Genomic DNA, 19,328 nt, shown 5'->3' on the forward strand with positions numbered 1-19,328 from the left:
GTACTTTGATGATATTGTTGCAACTTGTTATACTTAATGCTTGTCACTAGGGCCTGAGTGCCATGATCTCAGATCTGAACATTTTATTATTTCATCATGATATTCATTGTTTATGGTCTTACTCGCAAGTTGTATACACATGTCGCTGTCCGGAACCAATGGCCCCGAAGTGACGAAATCGGGACAACCGGAGGGGATGGTAGTGATGTGAGGATCACATGTGTTCACGGAGTGTTAATGCTTTGCTCCGGTACTCTATTAAAAGGAGTACCTTAATATCCAGTAGATTCCCTTGAGGCCCGGCTGCCACCGGTTGGTAGGACAAAAGATGTTGTGCAAGTTTCTCATTGCGAGCACGTACGACTATAATTGGAACACATGCCTATTGATTGCTTTGTACTTAGACACCGTTTTATTATTATCTGCAAATGCCCTGCTTGATTGTTACATGAGTTTCTCTCATCCATGCAACGCCCGTTATCCGTCCCCGTGTGCCTACAGTATTTTAATCCTGCTGTTTACTATAATCACTACTGCTGTCTCTGTTACTCTGCTGCTGCTATTTCACTACGCTCTCTGCTATAAAGCTGTTACTATCGATAAACTCTTGCGAGCAAGTCCGTTTCCAGGTGCGGCTGAATTGACAACTCAGCTTGTTAAGGCTTTCAAGTATTCTTTGTCTCCCCTTGTGTCGAATCAATAAATTAGGTTTTACTACCCGCGAAGACTGCTGTGATCCCCTATTCTTGTGGGTTATCATTCACCCACACAACACTTATCAAAACAATGAAGATTAATCAACTATATGAAGCGAAAGCACTAGACTAAATTCCCGTGTGTCCTCAAGAACGTTTGGTCATCATAAGTAAACAAACCGGCTTGTCCTTTGTGCTAAAAAGGATTGGGCCACTCGCTGCAACTATTACTCTCGCATTTTACTTACTTGTACTTTATTTAGCTGCTATATCAAAACCCCCTGAATACTTGTCTGTGAGCATTTACGAGTGAATCCTTCATCGAAACTGCTTGTCAACACCTTCTCGCTCCTCGTTGGGTTCGACACTCTTATTTATCGAAAGTACTACGATACACCCCCTATACTTGTGGGTCATCAAGACTATTTTCCGGCGCCGTTGCCGGGAGTGAAGCGCTATTGGTAAGTGGAATTGGTAAGGGAAACCTTTACCGTACGTGCTGATTTTATTTCACTCGTCTGCTATAATTCATTATGGAGAGATCTTCTCTTGACTTCCTATTTGGAAAATCTACTACTACTGCAAAGTTAGTGGATGAGGCGCCAAGTGAGAAAGAGGTTCCATACAAAATACCTATGAAAATTATTGAACGTGTTGTGGATAACCGCTATGAAGGGGATGGAACTGTCCATCCTGGAGATCATTTACTGTTTTTACATGAATTATGCGGGTTATTCAAGTGTGCAGGTATTGCTATGGATGAAGTTAGGAAGAAACTATTCTTTATATCGTCTGTACGGTAAAGCGGCGCATTGGTATAAATTGCTGAAGAATGGGGATTCTCTTGATTGGAAGGATATTGTGCCTCTATTTTATTCTAAATTCTATCCTCCAAGTGAAATTCACAAAGACCGAAACCGCATATATAATTTCTGGCCTCATGATGGAGAGAGTATTGCCCAAGCATGGGGGAGATTGAAGTCTTTAATGCTCAAATGCCCCATTCATGAGCTTCCTGGTAATATCATCATTGATAATTTCTATGCAAGACTTTCTTTTCAAGATAAAACTTTGTTGGATACTACTTGTTCTGGATCATTTACACGCAACAAAGAAGAGTTTAAAAGGGACCTTCTTGATCGGATTCAAGAGAATACTGAAGGATGGGAGAACGACAAAGATAGAGAGTCAGGTATAAATTATGATTATGAATGCATTGAAATTTTTATGGATACTGATAAATTTCGTAATATGAGTGCTACTTATGGTCTTGACTCTCAAGTTGTTGCAAATTTTTATAAAGCTTTTGCCTCTCATTTTGAATTGCCTAGGAAGAATTTTGATAAGTATCATGAACCGTACAAAGATAAAACTGATTCATCTATAAATAAATGTGTTGTAATTGAAACCTGTTGATCATATTCTTCCTGAAGCTTATATTGAAAAAACTCCTTTCCCTGCTAAAATGAAGGAGTATTCTGTTATAACTAGTGCGGTTAATAAAAGTGCAAAGAAACCTATAGAACCCGAAGAACAAATAAAGGTTGAACCTGCTATTGCAATAGTTAAAGATCTTGTGACTCGAAAATGTAGAAGATGGTCATATTATTTTCTGTGAAGATGCTTCTAATATTGCTTCGCATCCTAATAAGTCTAGGAAAGCCAGTGTTCCTATGCTCTCTGTTAGAATTGGTGATCATTGTTATTATGGTTTATGCGACATTGGTGCAAGTATTAGTGCTATTCCTTATGAGCTTTACACGAAAATCATGCATGAAATTGGTTCTTGTGAACTTGAAGATATTGATGTGGTTATTCGGCTAGCTAATAGAGAAACTATCTCTCCTATTGGTATTGTTCGAGATGTGGAAGTTCTATGTGGTAAGATTAAATATCCTGCTGACTTTTTGGTACTTGGTTCTGCTGCTAGTAAGTCTTGTCCTATTATTTTTGGTGGACCTTTTCTAAATACTTGTGGAGCTGTTATAGATTGCAAGAAGGAGAAAATTGTGACTAAATTTGCTGGTGAATCTTATGAGTTTAATTTCTCTAAATTTTCCAAAACTCCTTATAAAGCTGATTTGCCTAATAATGATTTTAGAGTTGAACAATGTGCGTCTATTGCACTTGCTCCTAATAATCCTTTGCAGCAACATTTGGAGAATAGTGAGAGTGAAGTCTTTAGGGAAGAAAGGAATGAGCTTGATGAAATTTCCTTCGTCAACCTATTATTAAACATGACTTACTGGTTGAAGATCTAGGTACAACACCACCACCAAAGGAAGATCCTGTTTTTGATTTAAAACCGTTGCCTGATAATCTTAAGTATGCTCATATTGATGATAAGAAAATATATCCTGTTATTATTAGTTCTAAGCTTTCAGATTTTGAGGAAGAAAGGTTATTTGAAATATTGAAGAAACACCGAGGAGCTATTGGCTACACTCTTGATGATTTGAAGGGGATTTCTCCCTCTATTTGCCAACATGCCATCAACATGGAAGATGATGCAAAGCCTGTTGTTGAACATCAGCGTCGTCTAATTCCTAAGATGAAGGATGTGGTAAGGAATGAGGTATTAAAACTTCTTGAAGCAGGTATTATATATCCTATTGCTGATAGTGTAGATGGGTTAGTCCTGTGCATTGTGTTCCTAAGAAAGGAGGAATAACTGTTGTGCCTAATGATAATGATGAGCTCATCCCTCAAAGAGTAGTTGTAGGATATAGAATGTGCATTGATTATCGAAAATTTAATAAAGTTACTAAGAAAGATCATTACCCTTTACCTTTTATTGATCAAATGTTAGAAAGGTTGTCTAAAAATACTCATTTTTGCTTTCTTGATGGTTATTACGGGTTTTCACAAATTGTTGTTAAAACTAAAGATCAAGAGAAAACCACTTTCACTTGTCCCTATGGAACTTATGCTTATAGACGTATGCCTTTTGGTTTATGTAATGCTCCTGCTACTTTCCAAAGATGCATGTCTGCTATTTTTCATGGTTTTTGTGAGAAGATTGTAGAGGTATTCATGGATGATTTTTCTGTCTATGAGAATTCTTTTGATAATTGCTTGCGAAACCTTGATAAAGTTTTGCAGAGATGTGAAGAAACTAACCTTGTTCTTAATTGGGAGAAATGCCACTTTATGGTTAACGAAGGAATTGTATTGGGACATAAAATTTCTAAGAGAGGTATTGAAGTTGATAGAGCTAAAGTTGAAGCAATTGAGAAGATGCCCTATCCTAGGGATGTTAAAGGTATTCGTAGTGTTCTTGGTCATGCTGGGTTTTATAGGAGATTTATTAAAGACTTCTCCAAGATTTCAAAGCCTCTTACTAATCTTCTTCAAAAAGATGTACCTTTTGTTTTTGATGATTGTAAGGAAGCTTTTGAAACTCTAAAGAAAGCCTTAACAACTGCTTCTGTAGTTGAACCTCCTGATTAGAACTTACCTTTTGAAATTATGTGTGATGCTAGGTATTTTGCTGTAGGTGTTGTTCTTGGACAGCGAGTAGATAAAAAATTAAATGTTATTCATTATGCTACTAAAACTCTTGATGCTGCTCAAAGAAATTATGCTACAACTGAAAAAGAGTTATTAGCCGTAGTTTTTGCTTGTGACAAGTTTAGATCTTATATTGTTGACTCAAAAGTTACAATTCATACTGATCATGTTGCAATTAGGTACCTTATGGAAAAGAAAGATGCTAAGCCAAGGCTTATTAGATGGGTGCTTCTTTTGCAGGAATTTGATTTACATATTATAGACAGGAAAGGTGCTGATAATCCTGTTGCTGATAATTTGACTAGATTGGAAAATATTGCTTATGATCCTGTTCCTGTTAATGATAGTCTTCCAAATGAACAATTGGCTGTAATAAAGGTGGGCTCGCGAGATAGTCCTTGGTACGCTGATTATGCTAACTTTATTGTTTCCAAGTACTTGCCTCCAACCTTTTCAGCTTAGCAAAGGAGGAAATTCTTTTATGACTTGAGGCATTATTTTTGGGATGACCCACACTTATATAAAGAAGGAGTGGATGGTATTATGCGAAGATGTGTTCCCGAATATGAACAACAAGAGATATTGAGTAAGTGTCATGGTAGTGTTTATGGAGGACATCACGCCGGAGATAGAACCGTGCAAAAGGTTCTACAATCAGGTTTCTATTGGCCAACTCTCTTCAAAGATGCAAGAAAGTTTATTTTATCTTGTGATGAATGTCAAAGGGTTGGTAATATCTCCAGACGCAATGAAATGCCTATGAATTATACTCTTGTTATTGAACCATTTGATTGTTGGGGATTTGACTTCATGGGTAATTTCCCTTCTTCGGAAGGTAACACTCATATACTTGTCGCTGTTGATTATGTTACTAAATGGGTGGAAGCTGATGCATGCAGTTGACACGTCCGTTGGAAACCCCAAGAGGAAGGTGTGATGCGCACAGCAGTAAGTTTCCCTCAGTAAGAAACCAAGGTTATCGAACCAGTAGGAGTCAAGGAACACGTGAAGGTTGTTGGTGGCGGAGTGTAGTGCGGCGCAACACCGGGGATTCCGGCGCCAACGTGGAACCTGCACAACACAATCAAAGTACTTTGCCCCAACGTAACGAGTGAGGTTGTCAATCTCACTGGCTTGCTTGTAAACAAAGGATTAGATGTATAGTGTGGATGATGATGATTGTTTGCGAAGAACAGTAAAGAACAAGTATTGCAGTAGATTGTATTTCAGATGTAAAGAATTGGACCGGGGTCCACAGTTCACTAGTGGTGTCTCTCCCATAAGATAAATAGATGTTGGGTGAACAAATTACAGTTGGGCAATTGACAAATAAAGAAGGCATAACAATGCACATACATATATCATGATGAGTACTATGAGATTTAATCAGGGCATTACGACAAAGTACATAGACCGCTATCCAAGCATGCATCTATGCCTAAAAAGTCCACCTTCAGGTTATCATCCGAACCCCTTCCAGTATTAAGTTGCAAACAACAGACAATTGCATTAAGTATGGTGCGTAATGTAATCAACACAAATATCCTTAGACAAAGCATCGATGTTTTATCTCTAGTGGCAACAGCACATCCACAACCTTAGAACTTTCTCGTCATCGTCCTGCATTTAATGGAGGCATGAGCCCACTATCGAGCATAAATACTCCCTCTTGGAGTTACAAGTATCAACTTGGCCGAGCCTCTACTAGCAACGGAGAGCATGCAAGAACATAAACAACATATATGATAGATTGATAATCAACTTGACATAGTATTCAATATTCATCGGATCCCAACAAACACAACATGTAGCATTACAAATAGATGATCTTGATCATGATAGGCAGCTCACAAGATCTAACATGATAGCACAATGAGGAGAAGACAACCATCTAGCTACTGCTATGGACCCATAGTCCAGGGGTGGACTACTCACACATCGATCCGGAGGCGATCATGGCGATGAAGAGACCTCCGGGAGATGATTCCCCTCTCCGGCAGGGTGCCGGAGGCGATCTCCTGAATCCCCGAGATGGGATTGGCGGCGGCGGCGTCTGCGGAAGGTTTTCCGTATCGTGGCTCTCGATGCGGGGGTTTCGCGACGAAGGCTTTAAGTAGGCGGAAGGGCGAGTCGGGAGGGTCACGAGGGACCCACACAACGGGGCCGCGCGGCCAGGACTCGGGCCGCGCCGCCCTGCTGTGGCGCCGCCTCGTGGCCCCACTTCGTTTCCTCTTCGGACTTACGGAATCTTCGTGGAAAAATAGGACCACGGGCGTTGATTTCGTCCAATTCCGAGAATATTTCCTTACTAGGATTTACTGAAACCAAAAACAGCGAAAAACGAGCAATCGGCTCTTCGGCATCTCGTCAATAGGTTAGTGCCGGAAAATGCATAATAATGACATATAATGTGTATAAAACATGTGAGTATCATCATAAAAGTAGCATGGAACATAAGAAATTATAGATACGTTTGAGACGTATCAAGCATCCCCAAGCTTAGTTCCTACTCGCCCTCGAGTAGGTAAACGATAATAAAGATAATTTCTGAAGTGACATGCTATCATAATCTTGATCATACTATTGTAAAGCATATGAGATGAATGCAGCGATTCGAAGCAATGATGAAGATAATGAGTAAACAAATGAATCATATAGCAAAGACTTTTCATGAATAATACTTTCAAGACAAGCATCAATAAGACTTGCATAAGAGTTACTCATAAAGCAATAAATTCAAAGTAAAGGTATTGAAGCAACACAAAGGAAGATATAAGTTTCAGCGGTTGCTTTCAACTTCAACGTATATATCTCATGGATAATTGTCAACACAAAGTAATATAACAAGTGCAATAGGTAAACATGTAAGAATCAATGCACACAGTTGATACAAGTGTTTGCTTCTGGGATAGAAAGAATAGGCAAACTGACTCAACAATAAAGTAGAAGATAGGCCCTTCGCAGAGGGAAGCATTGATTACTATATTTGTGCTAGAGCTTTTCATTTTGAAAACAAGAAACAATTTTGTCAACGGTAGTAATAAATCATATGTGTTATGTATAAGATATCCTATAAGTTGCAAGCCTCATGCATAGTATACCAATAGTGCTCGCACCTTGTCCTAATTAGCTTGGATTAACATGGATTATCATTGCATAGCATATGTTTCAACCAAGTGTCACAAAGGGGTACCTCTATGCCGCCTGTACAAAGGTCTAAGGAGAAAGTTCGCATTGGATTTCTCGCTTTTGATTATTCTCAACTTAGACATCCATACCGGGACAACATAGACAACAGATAATGGACTCCTCTTTAATGCATAAGCATTCAACAACTGTTAATATTCTCATAAGAGATTGAGGATTAATTGTCCAAACTGAAACTTCCACCATGAATCATGGCTTTAGTTAGCGGCCCAATGTTCTTCTCTAACAGTATGCATACTCAAACCATATGATCATGAAAATCTCCCTTACTTCAGACAAGACGAACATGCATAGCAACTCACATGATATTCAACAAAGGTAAAAGTTGATGGCGTCCCCAGAAACATGGTTACCGCTCAACAAGCAACTTATTAAGAAATAAGACACATAAGTACATATTCTTCACCACAATAGTTTTTAAGGCTATTTTTCCCATGAGCTATATATTGCAAAGACAAAGAATAGAATTTTTAAAGGTAGCACTCAAGTAATTTACTTTGGAATGGCGGAGAAATACCATGTGGTAGGTAGGTATGGTGGACACAAATGGCATGGTTATTGGCTCAAGGATTTGGATGCACGAGAAGAATTCCTCTCAATACAAGGCTAGGCTAGCAAGGTTGTTTGAAGCAAACTCAAGTATAAAAGGTGCAGCAAAGCTCACATATGAACATATTGTAACTATTATAAGACTTTACATTGTCTCCTTGTTGTTCAAACACCTCAACCAGAAAATATCTAGACTCTAGAGATCAATCATGCAAACCAAATTTTAACAAGCTCTATGTAGTTATTCATTAATGGGTGCAGGGTACATGATGCAAGAGCTTAAACATGATCTATATGAGCACAACAATTGCCAAGTATCAAATTATTCAAGACATTATACCATTTACCACATGCGGCATTTTCCGTTTCCAACCATATAACAATGAATGAAGTAGTTCAAATTTCGCAATGAACATTAAAGATAAAGCTAAGAACATATGTGTTCATACGAAACAGCGGAGCGTGTCTCTCTCCCAAACAAAGAATGCTAGGATCCGATTTTATTCAAACAAAAACAAAAACAAAAACAAACAGACGCTCCAAGTAAAGCACATAAGATGTGACGGAATAAAAATATAGTTTCACCGGAGGAACCTCGATAAGTTGTCGATGAAGAAGGGATGCCTTGGGCATCCCCAAGCTTAGACGCTTGGGTCTTCTTAAAATATGCAGGGATGAACCACGGGGGCATCCCCAAGCTTAGACCTTTCACTCTTCTTGATCATATTGTATCATCCTCCTCTCTTGACCCTTGAAAACTTCCTCCACACCAAACTCAAAACAAACTCATTAGAGGATCAGTGCATAATTCATATATTCAGAGGTGACATAATCATTCTTAACACTTCTGGACATTGCTCAAAGCTACTGAAAGTTAATGGAACAAAGAAATCCATCAAACATAGCAAAACAGGCAATGCGAAATAAAAGGCAGAATCTGTCAAAACGAACGGTCCGTAAAGACGAATTTTAAAGAGGCACCGAGACTTGCTCAGATGAAAATGCCCAAATTGAATGAAAGTTGCGTACATATCCGAGGATCACGCATGTAAATTGGCAGATTTGTATAAATTTTCTACAGAGACTACTGCTCAAATTCGTGACAAGCAAGAAATCTGTTCCTGCGCAAGTAATCCAAATCTAGTATTGACTTTACTATCAAAGACTTTACTTGGCACAACAATGCAATAAAATAAAGATAAGGAGAGGTTGCTACAGTAGTAACAACTTCCAAGACTCAAGTATAAAACAAAGTGCGAAGTAAAATAATGGGTTGTCTCCCATAAGCGCTTTTCTTTAACGCCTTTCAGCTAGGCGCAGAAAGTGTGAATCAAGTATTGTCAAGAGATGAAGCATCAACATCATAATTTGTTCTAATAATAGAATCATAAGGTAACTTCATTCTATTTCTAGGGAAGTGTTCCATACCTTTCTTGAGAGGAAATTGATATTTAATATTACCTTCCTTCATATCAATGGTGGCACCAATAGTTCGAAGAAAAGGTCTTCCCAATATAATGGGACAAGATGCATTGCATTCAATATCCAAGACAACAAAATCAATGGGGACAAGGTTATTGTTAACCATAATACGAACATTATCAATCCTCCCCAAAGGTTTCTTTATAGCATTATCAGCAAGATTAACATCCAGATAACAATTTTTCAATGGTGGCAAGTCAAGCATATCATAGATTTTCTTAGGCATAACGGAAATACTTGCACCAAGATCACATAAAGCATTACAATCAAAATCATTGACCCTCATCTTAATGATGGGCTCCGAACCATCTTCTAACTTCCTAGGAATAGAAGTTTCAAGTTTTAGTTTCTCTTCTCTAGCTTTTATGAGAGCATTTGTAATATGTTTTGTAAAGGCCAAATTTATAGCGCTAGCATTAGGACTTTTAGCAAGTTTTTGTAAGAACTTTATAACTTCAGAGATGTGACAATCATCAAAATCTAAACCATTATGATCTACAGCAATGGGATCATTGTCCCCAATATTTTGAAAAATTTCAGCAGTTTTATCAATTTCAGCGAGCTTTAGCGATTTCGAGCAATTTTGCACGCTTTGCACTAGGAGTAGTAACATTGCCAACACCAATTATTTTACCATTGATAGTAGGAGGTGTAGCAACATGTGAATCATTAACATTACTAGTGGTGGTAATAGTCCAAACTTTAGCTACATTATTCTTTTTAGCTAGTTTTTCATTTTCTTCTCTTTCCCACCTAGCATGCAATTCAGCCATCAATCTAATATTCTCATTAATTCGAACTTGGATGTAATTTGCTGTAGTAACTATTTTATTATCAATATCCTTATTAGGCATAACTTTCAATTTAAAAGATCAACATCAGAGGCAAGACTATCAACCTTAGAAGCAAGAATATCAATTTTATCAAGCTTTTCCTCAACAGATTTGTTAAAAGCAGTTTGTGTACTAATAAATTCTTTAAGAATGGCTTCAAGACCAGGGGGTACACTCCTATTATTGTTGTAAGAATTCCCATAAGAATTACCATAATTATTACCATTAGCAGAAGGATATGGCCTATAGTTGTTACCAGAATTATTCCTATAAGCATTGTTGTTGAAATTATTATTTTTAATGAAGTTCACATCAACATGTTCTTCTTGGGCAACCAATGAAGCTAAAGGAACATTATTAGGATCAACATTAGATCTACCATTCACAAGCATAGACATAATAGCATCAATCTTATCACTCAAGGAGGAGGTTTCTTCAACAGAATTTACCTTCTTACCTTGTGGAGCTCTTTCCGTGTGCCATTCAGAGTAATTTGTCATCATATCATCAAGAAGCTTTGTTGCCGCCCCCAAAGTAATGGACATAAAGGTACCTCCAGCAGCTGAATCCAATAGGTTCCGCGAAGAAAAATTCAATCCTGCATAAAAGGTTTGGATGATCATCCAAGTAGTCAGTCCATGGGTTGGGCAATTCTTTACCAAAGATTTCATTCTCTCCCATGCTTGAGCAACATGTTCATTATCTAATTGCTTAAAATTCATTATGCTACTTCTCAAAGATATAATTTCAGCGGGAGGATAATATCTACCAATAAAAGCATCCTTACATTTAGTCCATGAATCAATACTATTTCTAGGCAGAGATAGCAACCAATCTTTAGCTCTTCCTCTTAAAGAGAAAGGAAACAATTTTAATTTTATAATGTCACCATCTACATCCTTATACTTTTGCATTTCACATAGTTCAACAAAATTATTAAGATGGGCAGCAGCATCATCGTAACTAACACCAGGAAATTGCTCTCTCATAACAAGATTCAGTAAAGGGTTTAATTTCAAAGAATTCTGTTGTAGTAGCAGTTGGAGCAATAGGTGTGCATAAGAAATCATTATTATTTGTGCTAGTGAAGTCACACAACTTAGTATTTTCAGGAGTACCCATTTTAGCAGTAGTAAATAAAGCAAACTAAATAAAGTAAATGCAAGTAACTAATTTTTTTTGTGTTTTTAATATGGAGAACAAGACAGTAAATAAAGTAAAACTAGCAACTAATTTTTTTGTGTTTTTGATATAGAGAGCAAACAAAGCAGTAAATAAAGTAAAGTAAAGCAAGACAAAAACAAAGTAAAGAGATTGGATGTGGGAGACTCCCTTGCGAGCGTGTCTTGATCTCCCAGGCAACGGCGCCGTAAATTTTACTTGATGCGTGCGGTTGACACGTCCGTTGGGAACCCCAAGAGGAAGGTGTGATGCGCACGGCAAGTAAGTTTCCCTCGGTAAGAAACCAAGGTTATCGAACCGAGTAGGAGTCAAGGAACACGTGAAGGTTGTTGGTGGCGGAGTGTAGTGCGGCGCAACACCAGGGATTCCGGCGCCAACGTGGAACCCGCACAACACAATCAAAGTACTTTGCCCCAACGTAACAGATGAGGTTGTCAATCTCACCGGCTTGCTGTAAACAAAGGATTAGATGTATAGTGTGGATGATGATGATTGTTTGCGAAGAACAAGTAAAGAACAAGTATTGCGATGAGATTGTATTTCGGATGTAAAGAATTGGATCGGGGTCCACGAGTTCACTAGTGGTGTCTCTCCCATAAGATAAATAGATGTTGGGTGAACAAATTACAGTTGGGCAATTGACAAATAAAGAAGGCATAACAATGCACATACATATATCATGATGAGTACTATGAGATTTAATCGAGGCATTACGACAAAGTACATAGACCGCTATCCAGCATGCATCTATGCCTAAAAAGTTCACCTTCGAGTTATCATCCGAACCCCTTCCAGTATTAAGTTGCAAACAACGAGACAATTGCATTAAGTATGGTGCGTAATGTAATCAACACAAATATCCTTAGACAAAGCATCGATGTTTTATCCCTAGTGGCAACAAGCACATCCACAACCTTAGAACTTTCTCATCACTGTCCCAGCATTTAATGGAGGCATGAACCCACTATCGAGCATAAATACTCCCTCTTGGAGTTACAAGTATCAACTTGGCCGAGCCTCTACTAGCAACGGAGAGCATGCAAGAACATAAACAACATATATGATAGATTGATAATCAACTTGACATAGTATTCAATATTCATCGGATCCCAACAAACACAACATGTAGCATTACAAATAGATGATCTTGATCATGATAGGCAGCTCACAAGATCTAACATGATAGCACAATGAGGAGAAGACAACCATCTAGCTACTGCTATGGACCCATAGTCCAGGGGTGGACTACTCACACATCGATCCGGAGGCGATCATGGCGATGAAGAGACCTCCGGGAGATGATTCCCTCTCCGGCAGGGTGCCGGAGGCGATCTCCTGAATCCCCCGAGATGGGATTGGCGGCGGCGGCGTCTTTGGAAGGTTTTCCGTATCGTGGCTCTCGGTACTGGGGGTTTCGCGATGAAGGCTTTAAGTAGGCGGAAGGGCAGAGTCGGGAGGGTCACGAGGGACCCACACAACAGGGCCGCGCGGCCAGCACCTGGGCCGCGCCGCCCTACTGTGGTGCCGCCTCGTGGCCCCACTTCGTTTCCTCTTCGGACTTCTGGAAGCTTCGTGGAAAAATAGGACCCTGGGCGTTGATTTCGTCCAATTCCAAGAATATTTCCTTACTAGGATTTCTGAAACCAAAAACAGCAGAAAACAAAGAATCGGCTCTTCGGCATCTCGTCAATAGGTTAGTGCCGGAAAATGCATAATAATGGCATATAATGTGTATAAAACATGTGAGTATCATCATAAAAGTAGCATGGAACATAAGAAATTATAGATACGTTTGAGACGTATCAGAAGCCATACCCACAAAAAGTGCTGATGGTGAGACCTCTTTAAGAATGCTTCTAGATATTATTTTTCCTAGATTTGGAGTTCCTAGATATCTTATGACTGATGGAGGTTCTCATTTTATTCATGGTGGTTTTAGAAAAACTCTTGCTAAATATGGTATTAATCATAGGATTGCTTCCGCTTATCATCCTCAAACTAGTGGGCAAGTGGAATTATCAAATAGGGAGATTAAATCTATCTTGCAAAAGACTGTTAATAAATCTAGAAAGAATTGGGCTAGTAAATTGAAGGAAGCACTATGGGCTTATAGAACTGCTTATAAAAATCCCATGGGTATGTCACCTTATAAAATGGTTTATGGGAAAGCTTGTCATTTACCTTTAGAACCAGAGCACAAAGCTTATTGGGCTGTGAGAGAACTAAATAAAGATCCTAAACTTGCCGGTAAGAAAAGATTGCTACAATTGAGTTCTGTAGATGAATGGAGAAGTGAAGCTTATGAAAATGCTAAACTTTTTAAGGAGAAAGTTAAGAAATGGCACGATAGAAGAATTATCAAAAGAGAATTTAATGTTGGGGATAAAGTCCTATTGTATCGGTCTCGTCTCAGATTTTTTGCAGGGAAATTGCTCTCAAAATGGGAAGGACCATATGTCATTGTGGAGGTGTATCGTTCAGGGGCAATTAAGATTGGTTCTTTGAAAGGTGATGCCACACAAGTAGTGAATGGACAAAAGCTCAAGCACTATATTTCTGGAGATTCTTATAATGAAGATGTTGATGTTATTCGAGTGGTGACTCCGGAAGCTTTCATCAAATGTCAAATTGACAGTTCTGCAGAGTTCGACTTTGAATAGGTAACAGTTCTGGCAATAAAAAGTCCTCGTTTAACTTTCCGAACAATGTTTTTGCTATTTTCGGAAAATATGAAAAATTACGAGATCGAAACAGAGAGGAGGAGACGCACGAGGGCGTGCCCCCATAGATCGGCGTGGGCCCCAGCCTGGCCGCGCCGCCCTATGAGGACGGCCCCTCGGTGTCCCTCTCCAACTCTGGTTCGACCTAGTACTTTCCTTCTGTCGTGATAATTTTTTCTATATAATCTCCCGGACCCCTGGAGGTCCGTATATCATTTTCTCGTCGTGTTTTGTTTCGAGCTGTTTCCTGTCAGGATCTGCTTCGGATCTAGAGCCAGCATGTCTTCGTCGGGAACACCGAAGGATAGCTTCTTTGAGGACGTCATCAACCCGTACATGAACGAGCTGAAGATGCACCCCAAGGAATTGCTGCTCGTAGATGGAGAGTTGCATATTGAAGATGTTCGGGGTCCTAAAGGAGAAGGAAATTTGGAGGACAGGATGGAGAAATTAGAACAAGAGGTCTTCAACTACAAGAAGATGGCTGAGCGTGAAGTGGACATCTTCCACAAAATTGTGTCTGAACTTATTGATGGACACAAGAAGGAGAGCTGCAAGGCTGTGGGACGATATCCTCTCGCTTCACGACACTACCAACAAACTCCAAGCTCAACTCTATGATGTTCGGAACCAAAGCCGTGAGTATGAAAACAGGTTTAAACACATAAGCTATGCTTTGCTAGTTTCGGGATTCCCGAGACCAAGATGTCGTTTGTTGATGGAGAGCCTCTTCCTTGGAAGTCTGATGATGGGAAGAATTCATCACCACCACCGCCGAAGGAGTAATTCATCATTGGTATTGGCACCCCCTTGGTTTGTTCCAAGCTTGGGGGAGTGCCGCGGTATCACATCATCACTATCTTTTATCTTTTTACTATCAAGTAGTGTCATATCATGAGTAGGGAAGTTATCATATAAGATGGGTTGAAGTATGGAAGTATCTCTCTTTTAGTTGGTTATCTATGTATCCCTTGGTGTGAGTTATCGTTATGGAATATTAATGAGAAGTTTTATCATTTACATATTGCACATCTTATTTTAGTTTGCAATCTCTATTATATGATTGATCTTGTTGTTAGTATTGGTATCACTTTGGGAGCATTGAGTAATCTATTTGGTTTTGGCAAACTTAGCATTGGTCAATAGCAACAACACTTTGAGTTTAAGTAGAAAAAAGGAAGTACATGTAGATATGTTATTTCATTATCTGTCCTTCTTGTTAGCTCTTAGCTTAGTATTCTAAAGTTAAAATTGTTTGTGCTTACAAGGAAGATGCATGATTGTTTCTATCACATGTATATTTGTTTGTTTCCCTCAACTCTTATGCTTGCTAACCAACCTTGCTAGCCAAAGACCTGTACTGAGAGGGAATGCTTCTCGTACATCCGAACCTTAACCCAAACCTATGCCATCAGTGTCCACCATAACTACCTACTATGTGGTATTTCCCTGCCATTCCAAGTAAATACTTCATGTGCTACCTTTAAACAATTCAAAAGTTATTACCTCTTATTTGTGTTAATGTTTTATAGCTCATGAGGAAGTATGTGGTGTTTTATCTTTCAATCTTGTTGGGCGGACTTTCACCAATGGACTAGTGGCTTCATCCACTTATCCTATAATTTTGCAAAAAGAGCTGGCAACGGGGTTCCCAGCCCCAATTAATTAACTTTCATTAATAATTCTCTTCACATGTTTTGCCCTGATTCATCAGTAATCAACTTAATTTTGCAAATAGACACTCCTCCATGGTATGTGAAATGTTGGAAGGAACCCGAGGATTCGGCTAGCCATGGCTTGTGAAAGCAAAGGTTGGGAGGAGTGTCATCCTTAAATAAACTAAAGTACATGTGTAAACAAAAGAGAAGAGGGATGATCTACCTTGTTCGGTAGAGATAACGTCCTTCATGGAAGCCGCTCTTTGGAAGTCCTGTTTGGCAAGGGGTTAGAGTACCCACTACCATTCGTTGACAACAACAAACACCTCTCAAACTTTACTTTTATGCTCTGTATATGATTTCAAAACTTAAAAAGCTCTAGCACATGATTTAATCCACTGCTTCCTCTCGCGAAGGGCCCATCTTTTACTTTATGTTGAGTCGATAAACCTATTTCCCTCTATCTTAAGCAAGAAATTGAGTTGTTGTGATCAAACCATTTATATTGTGATCTACTTAATCATGCCTTTTACTCTTCCTTGTTTAGTGCAAGTTTTATCCGAATGAATATAGCTTTGAAGGTTATCAATGATTATAAGGAGATTATAATGATTGAGTATGCAAGTTTCGCTATATAAGATTTAATATAAGAACGCTGCTCGATAGATAAGTACAATCTGTTAACTGTTCTTTGACCAAGAACGAAGTTTGCCATCACCAATTATGATTTCCCATGCACCTTTATTTGTGATTTCCTTCTACTTGTTTCAAGTTGAATTATATGAGGAAGTTGTTCACTAGAATGTTTTGTGTGAATCAATATGATGCTTCTTGTCCGTATTTTATTTATCGACTCTTCACTCCATAAACATGTGGTCTTGTTTATCGAGTTCGGTTTCGCTAGGGGATAAGCGAAGTCTAAGCTTGGGGGGGAGTTGATACGTCCATTTTGCATCACTATTTTATATCATAATTTACTGTTATTCATTGATATATTTCATATTTAGAGATGATACTTATGTTATTTCACCTATTTTGCATGTTTCATGATTATTTGAGAATCACTCACCGGAGTCAAGATTCTGCTGGAAAAAGCACCGTCAGAATGCAATATTCTGAAGATCAACAATTGACGGAAATTACACCGAAGATCTTATTTTTCCAGAAGAATGAGCCAGCCAAAAGGAGGGGCCGAGGAGGGCCGCCATGGGCCCCCCATAGGCTGGCGCGGGCCCTACCCTGGCCGCGCCGCCTTGTGGGGAGGGGGTCCACAGCCCCTCTCGGCCGCCTCTCTTTCGTGTATTTCATCTACCCGAAAACCTAAGGTGCTGGGCATAATCGCGAGGAGACACAGCCGCCTCTGCGGGGCGGAAAACACCAGAGAGAAAAGAGCTCTCCGACAGGCTGAAATCCGCCGGGGAAATTCCCTCCCGGAGGGGGAAATCGACGCCATCGTCACCGTCATCGAGCTGGACTTCATTGGGATCATCATCACCATCATCTCCACCACCGTCACCGTCATCTCCACCGCTGCACCTCGTCACCGCTGTAACATCTAGGGTTGAATCTTGATTGTTTCATAGGGGAAACTCTCCCGTATTGATTACTCCTTGTTATTGATGCTATTGAGTGAAACCATTGAACCAAGGTTTATGTTCAGATTGTTATTCATCATCATATCACCTCTGATCATGTTCCATATGATGTCTCGTGAGTTGTTCGTTTAGTTCTTGAGGACATGGGTGAAGTCTAAATGTTAGTAGTGAACTATGTTGAGTAATATTCAATGGTTTGATATTTAAGTTGTGGTGTTATTCTTCTAGTGGTGTCATGTGAACGTCGACTACATGATACTTCACCTTTATGGGCCTAGGGGAATACATCTTGTATTCGTTTGCTAATTGTGGGGTTGCCGGAGTGACAGAGAACTCTGAACCCCCGTTGGTATATCGATGCAGGAGGGATAGCAGGATCTCAGAGTTTAAGGCTGTGGTTAGATTTATCTTAGTTACTTTCTTGTATTTGCGGATGCTTGCAAGGGGTATAATCACAAGTATGTATTAGTCCTAGGAAGGGCGGTGCATTAGCATAGGTTCACCCACACAACACTTATCAAAACAATGAAGATTAATCAACTATATGAAGCGAAAGCACTAGACTAAATTCCCCTGTGTCCTCAAGAACGTTTGGTCATCATAAGTAAACAAACCGGCTTGTCCTTTGTGCTAAAAAGGATTGGGCCACTCGCTGCAACTATTACTCTCGCATTTTACTTATTTGTACTTTATTTATCTGCTATATCAAAACCCCCTGAATGCTTGTCTGTGAGCATTTACAGTGAATCCTTCATCGAAACTCAGGTCCACGTGGCGTCGCGGTTCGCCTCCGGCATGGCGCCGGCGCAATTCAATGGGGCGCCGGTTCCCGGCCTCAACCGGAAGCCGAGAAATGGTGACTCGTTCCCGGGCGTGACACACAAGACGCGTTAGGTGCCGGAGGAGAGCATGTCGGTGCCCCGCAGCCTGTTTGAGGAAATGGCACCATCTGCCCCGACGACGGACGACCCGGTATGTAAGATCTCTCACTGTGTGCGACTGCCATGTGTCATGCGTCTGACGTCTGGTGATTCGTAGGCCTATTGGAAGGACCGGCATGACAAAGACATCGAGGCCATGATCTACGGCGGCGGCTTCGTGGGCGACGCCGGGGCCGGGACAGGGTCACATGATGAGTGGGCACCAACGCAAGAAGCGGAGGACATCGATGCCGCACGGCTGTTCTCCACCCAGTCCACGCAGCCAACACCCGTGTGCGTCGACGACTATGAGGACGCGCCAACAAGGCCTATCCTGACCACGGACAATGCTAGCAAGAAGAAGGGGAGAGCCACGGGACACAAGGATTCAACGACGACGAGGACAAGTGTTTGTGCGACGCGTGGCTGGCAACAAGCCATGACTGTATTAATGGCGCCCAGCAAAAGGGCAAGGTGTACTGGGCCAAGGTCATGCAGGACTACAATGAGAGAAAGCTTCACGACCCCTACGAGATGCCAAGCCCTCGCACAGAAGAGTCCATCAGAAAAAGATGGAACTACATCAAACAAGAGACAAGCAAGTTCTGCTCCGCCGTCGAACATGTTGTGAACAACCCCCCATTAGCGGTGTTGGCATGATTTCAGTGGTAAACAAGAGACAACCATCATAATTCTATTATACTTATATCATTCTATGTACATCATTAGCGGCGTTGGCGTGATTGCAGGTATCTCGGGCCTTGGACAGGTTGAAGGCAGTGCATAAGAAGAGCTTCCATATGGTCCATTGCTGGGACAAGCTAAAGGACGCGCAAAAGTGGAAGACAAACTTTGCGACCTACGGTGGAGCTGTGAAGAATGGGACAGCGGTTAACACCGACGGCAAATATGACGATCATGGCCGTCATGCCCTTCCACCTCGTCCCCGAGGCCATAAGGCTACCAAGGCCGATCTA

At 40.3% G+C, this 19,328-nt stretch overlaps 1 protein-coding gene across 1 annotated transcript in view; it reads left to right on the forward strand.

The window, feature by feature from the left end:
- Positions 1-18,325, forward strand: part of LOC124662123 — a 25,194-nt gene extending 6,869 nt beyond the window's left edge. Inside the window, exon 5 of the mRNA XM_047200006.1 lies at positions 18,175-18,325. Within this exon, the coding sequence (XP_047055962.1) occupies positions 18,175-18,325 (151 nt within the window). The remainder of the gene's footprint in view (positions 1-18,174) is intronic.
- The last annotated feature ends 1,003 nt before the right edge of the window (positions 18,326-19,328 follow it).

Source organism: Lolium rigidum, chromosome 6, assembly GCF_022539505.1.
Source record: "Lolium rigidum isolate FL_2022 chromosome 6, APGP_CSIRO_Lrig_0.1, whole genome shotgun sequence".
In the NCBI taxonomy this organism is placed as follows: Eukaryota; Viridiplantae; Streptophyta; class Magnoliopsida; order Poales; family Poaceae; genus Lolium; species Lolium rigidum.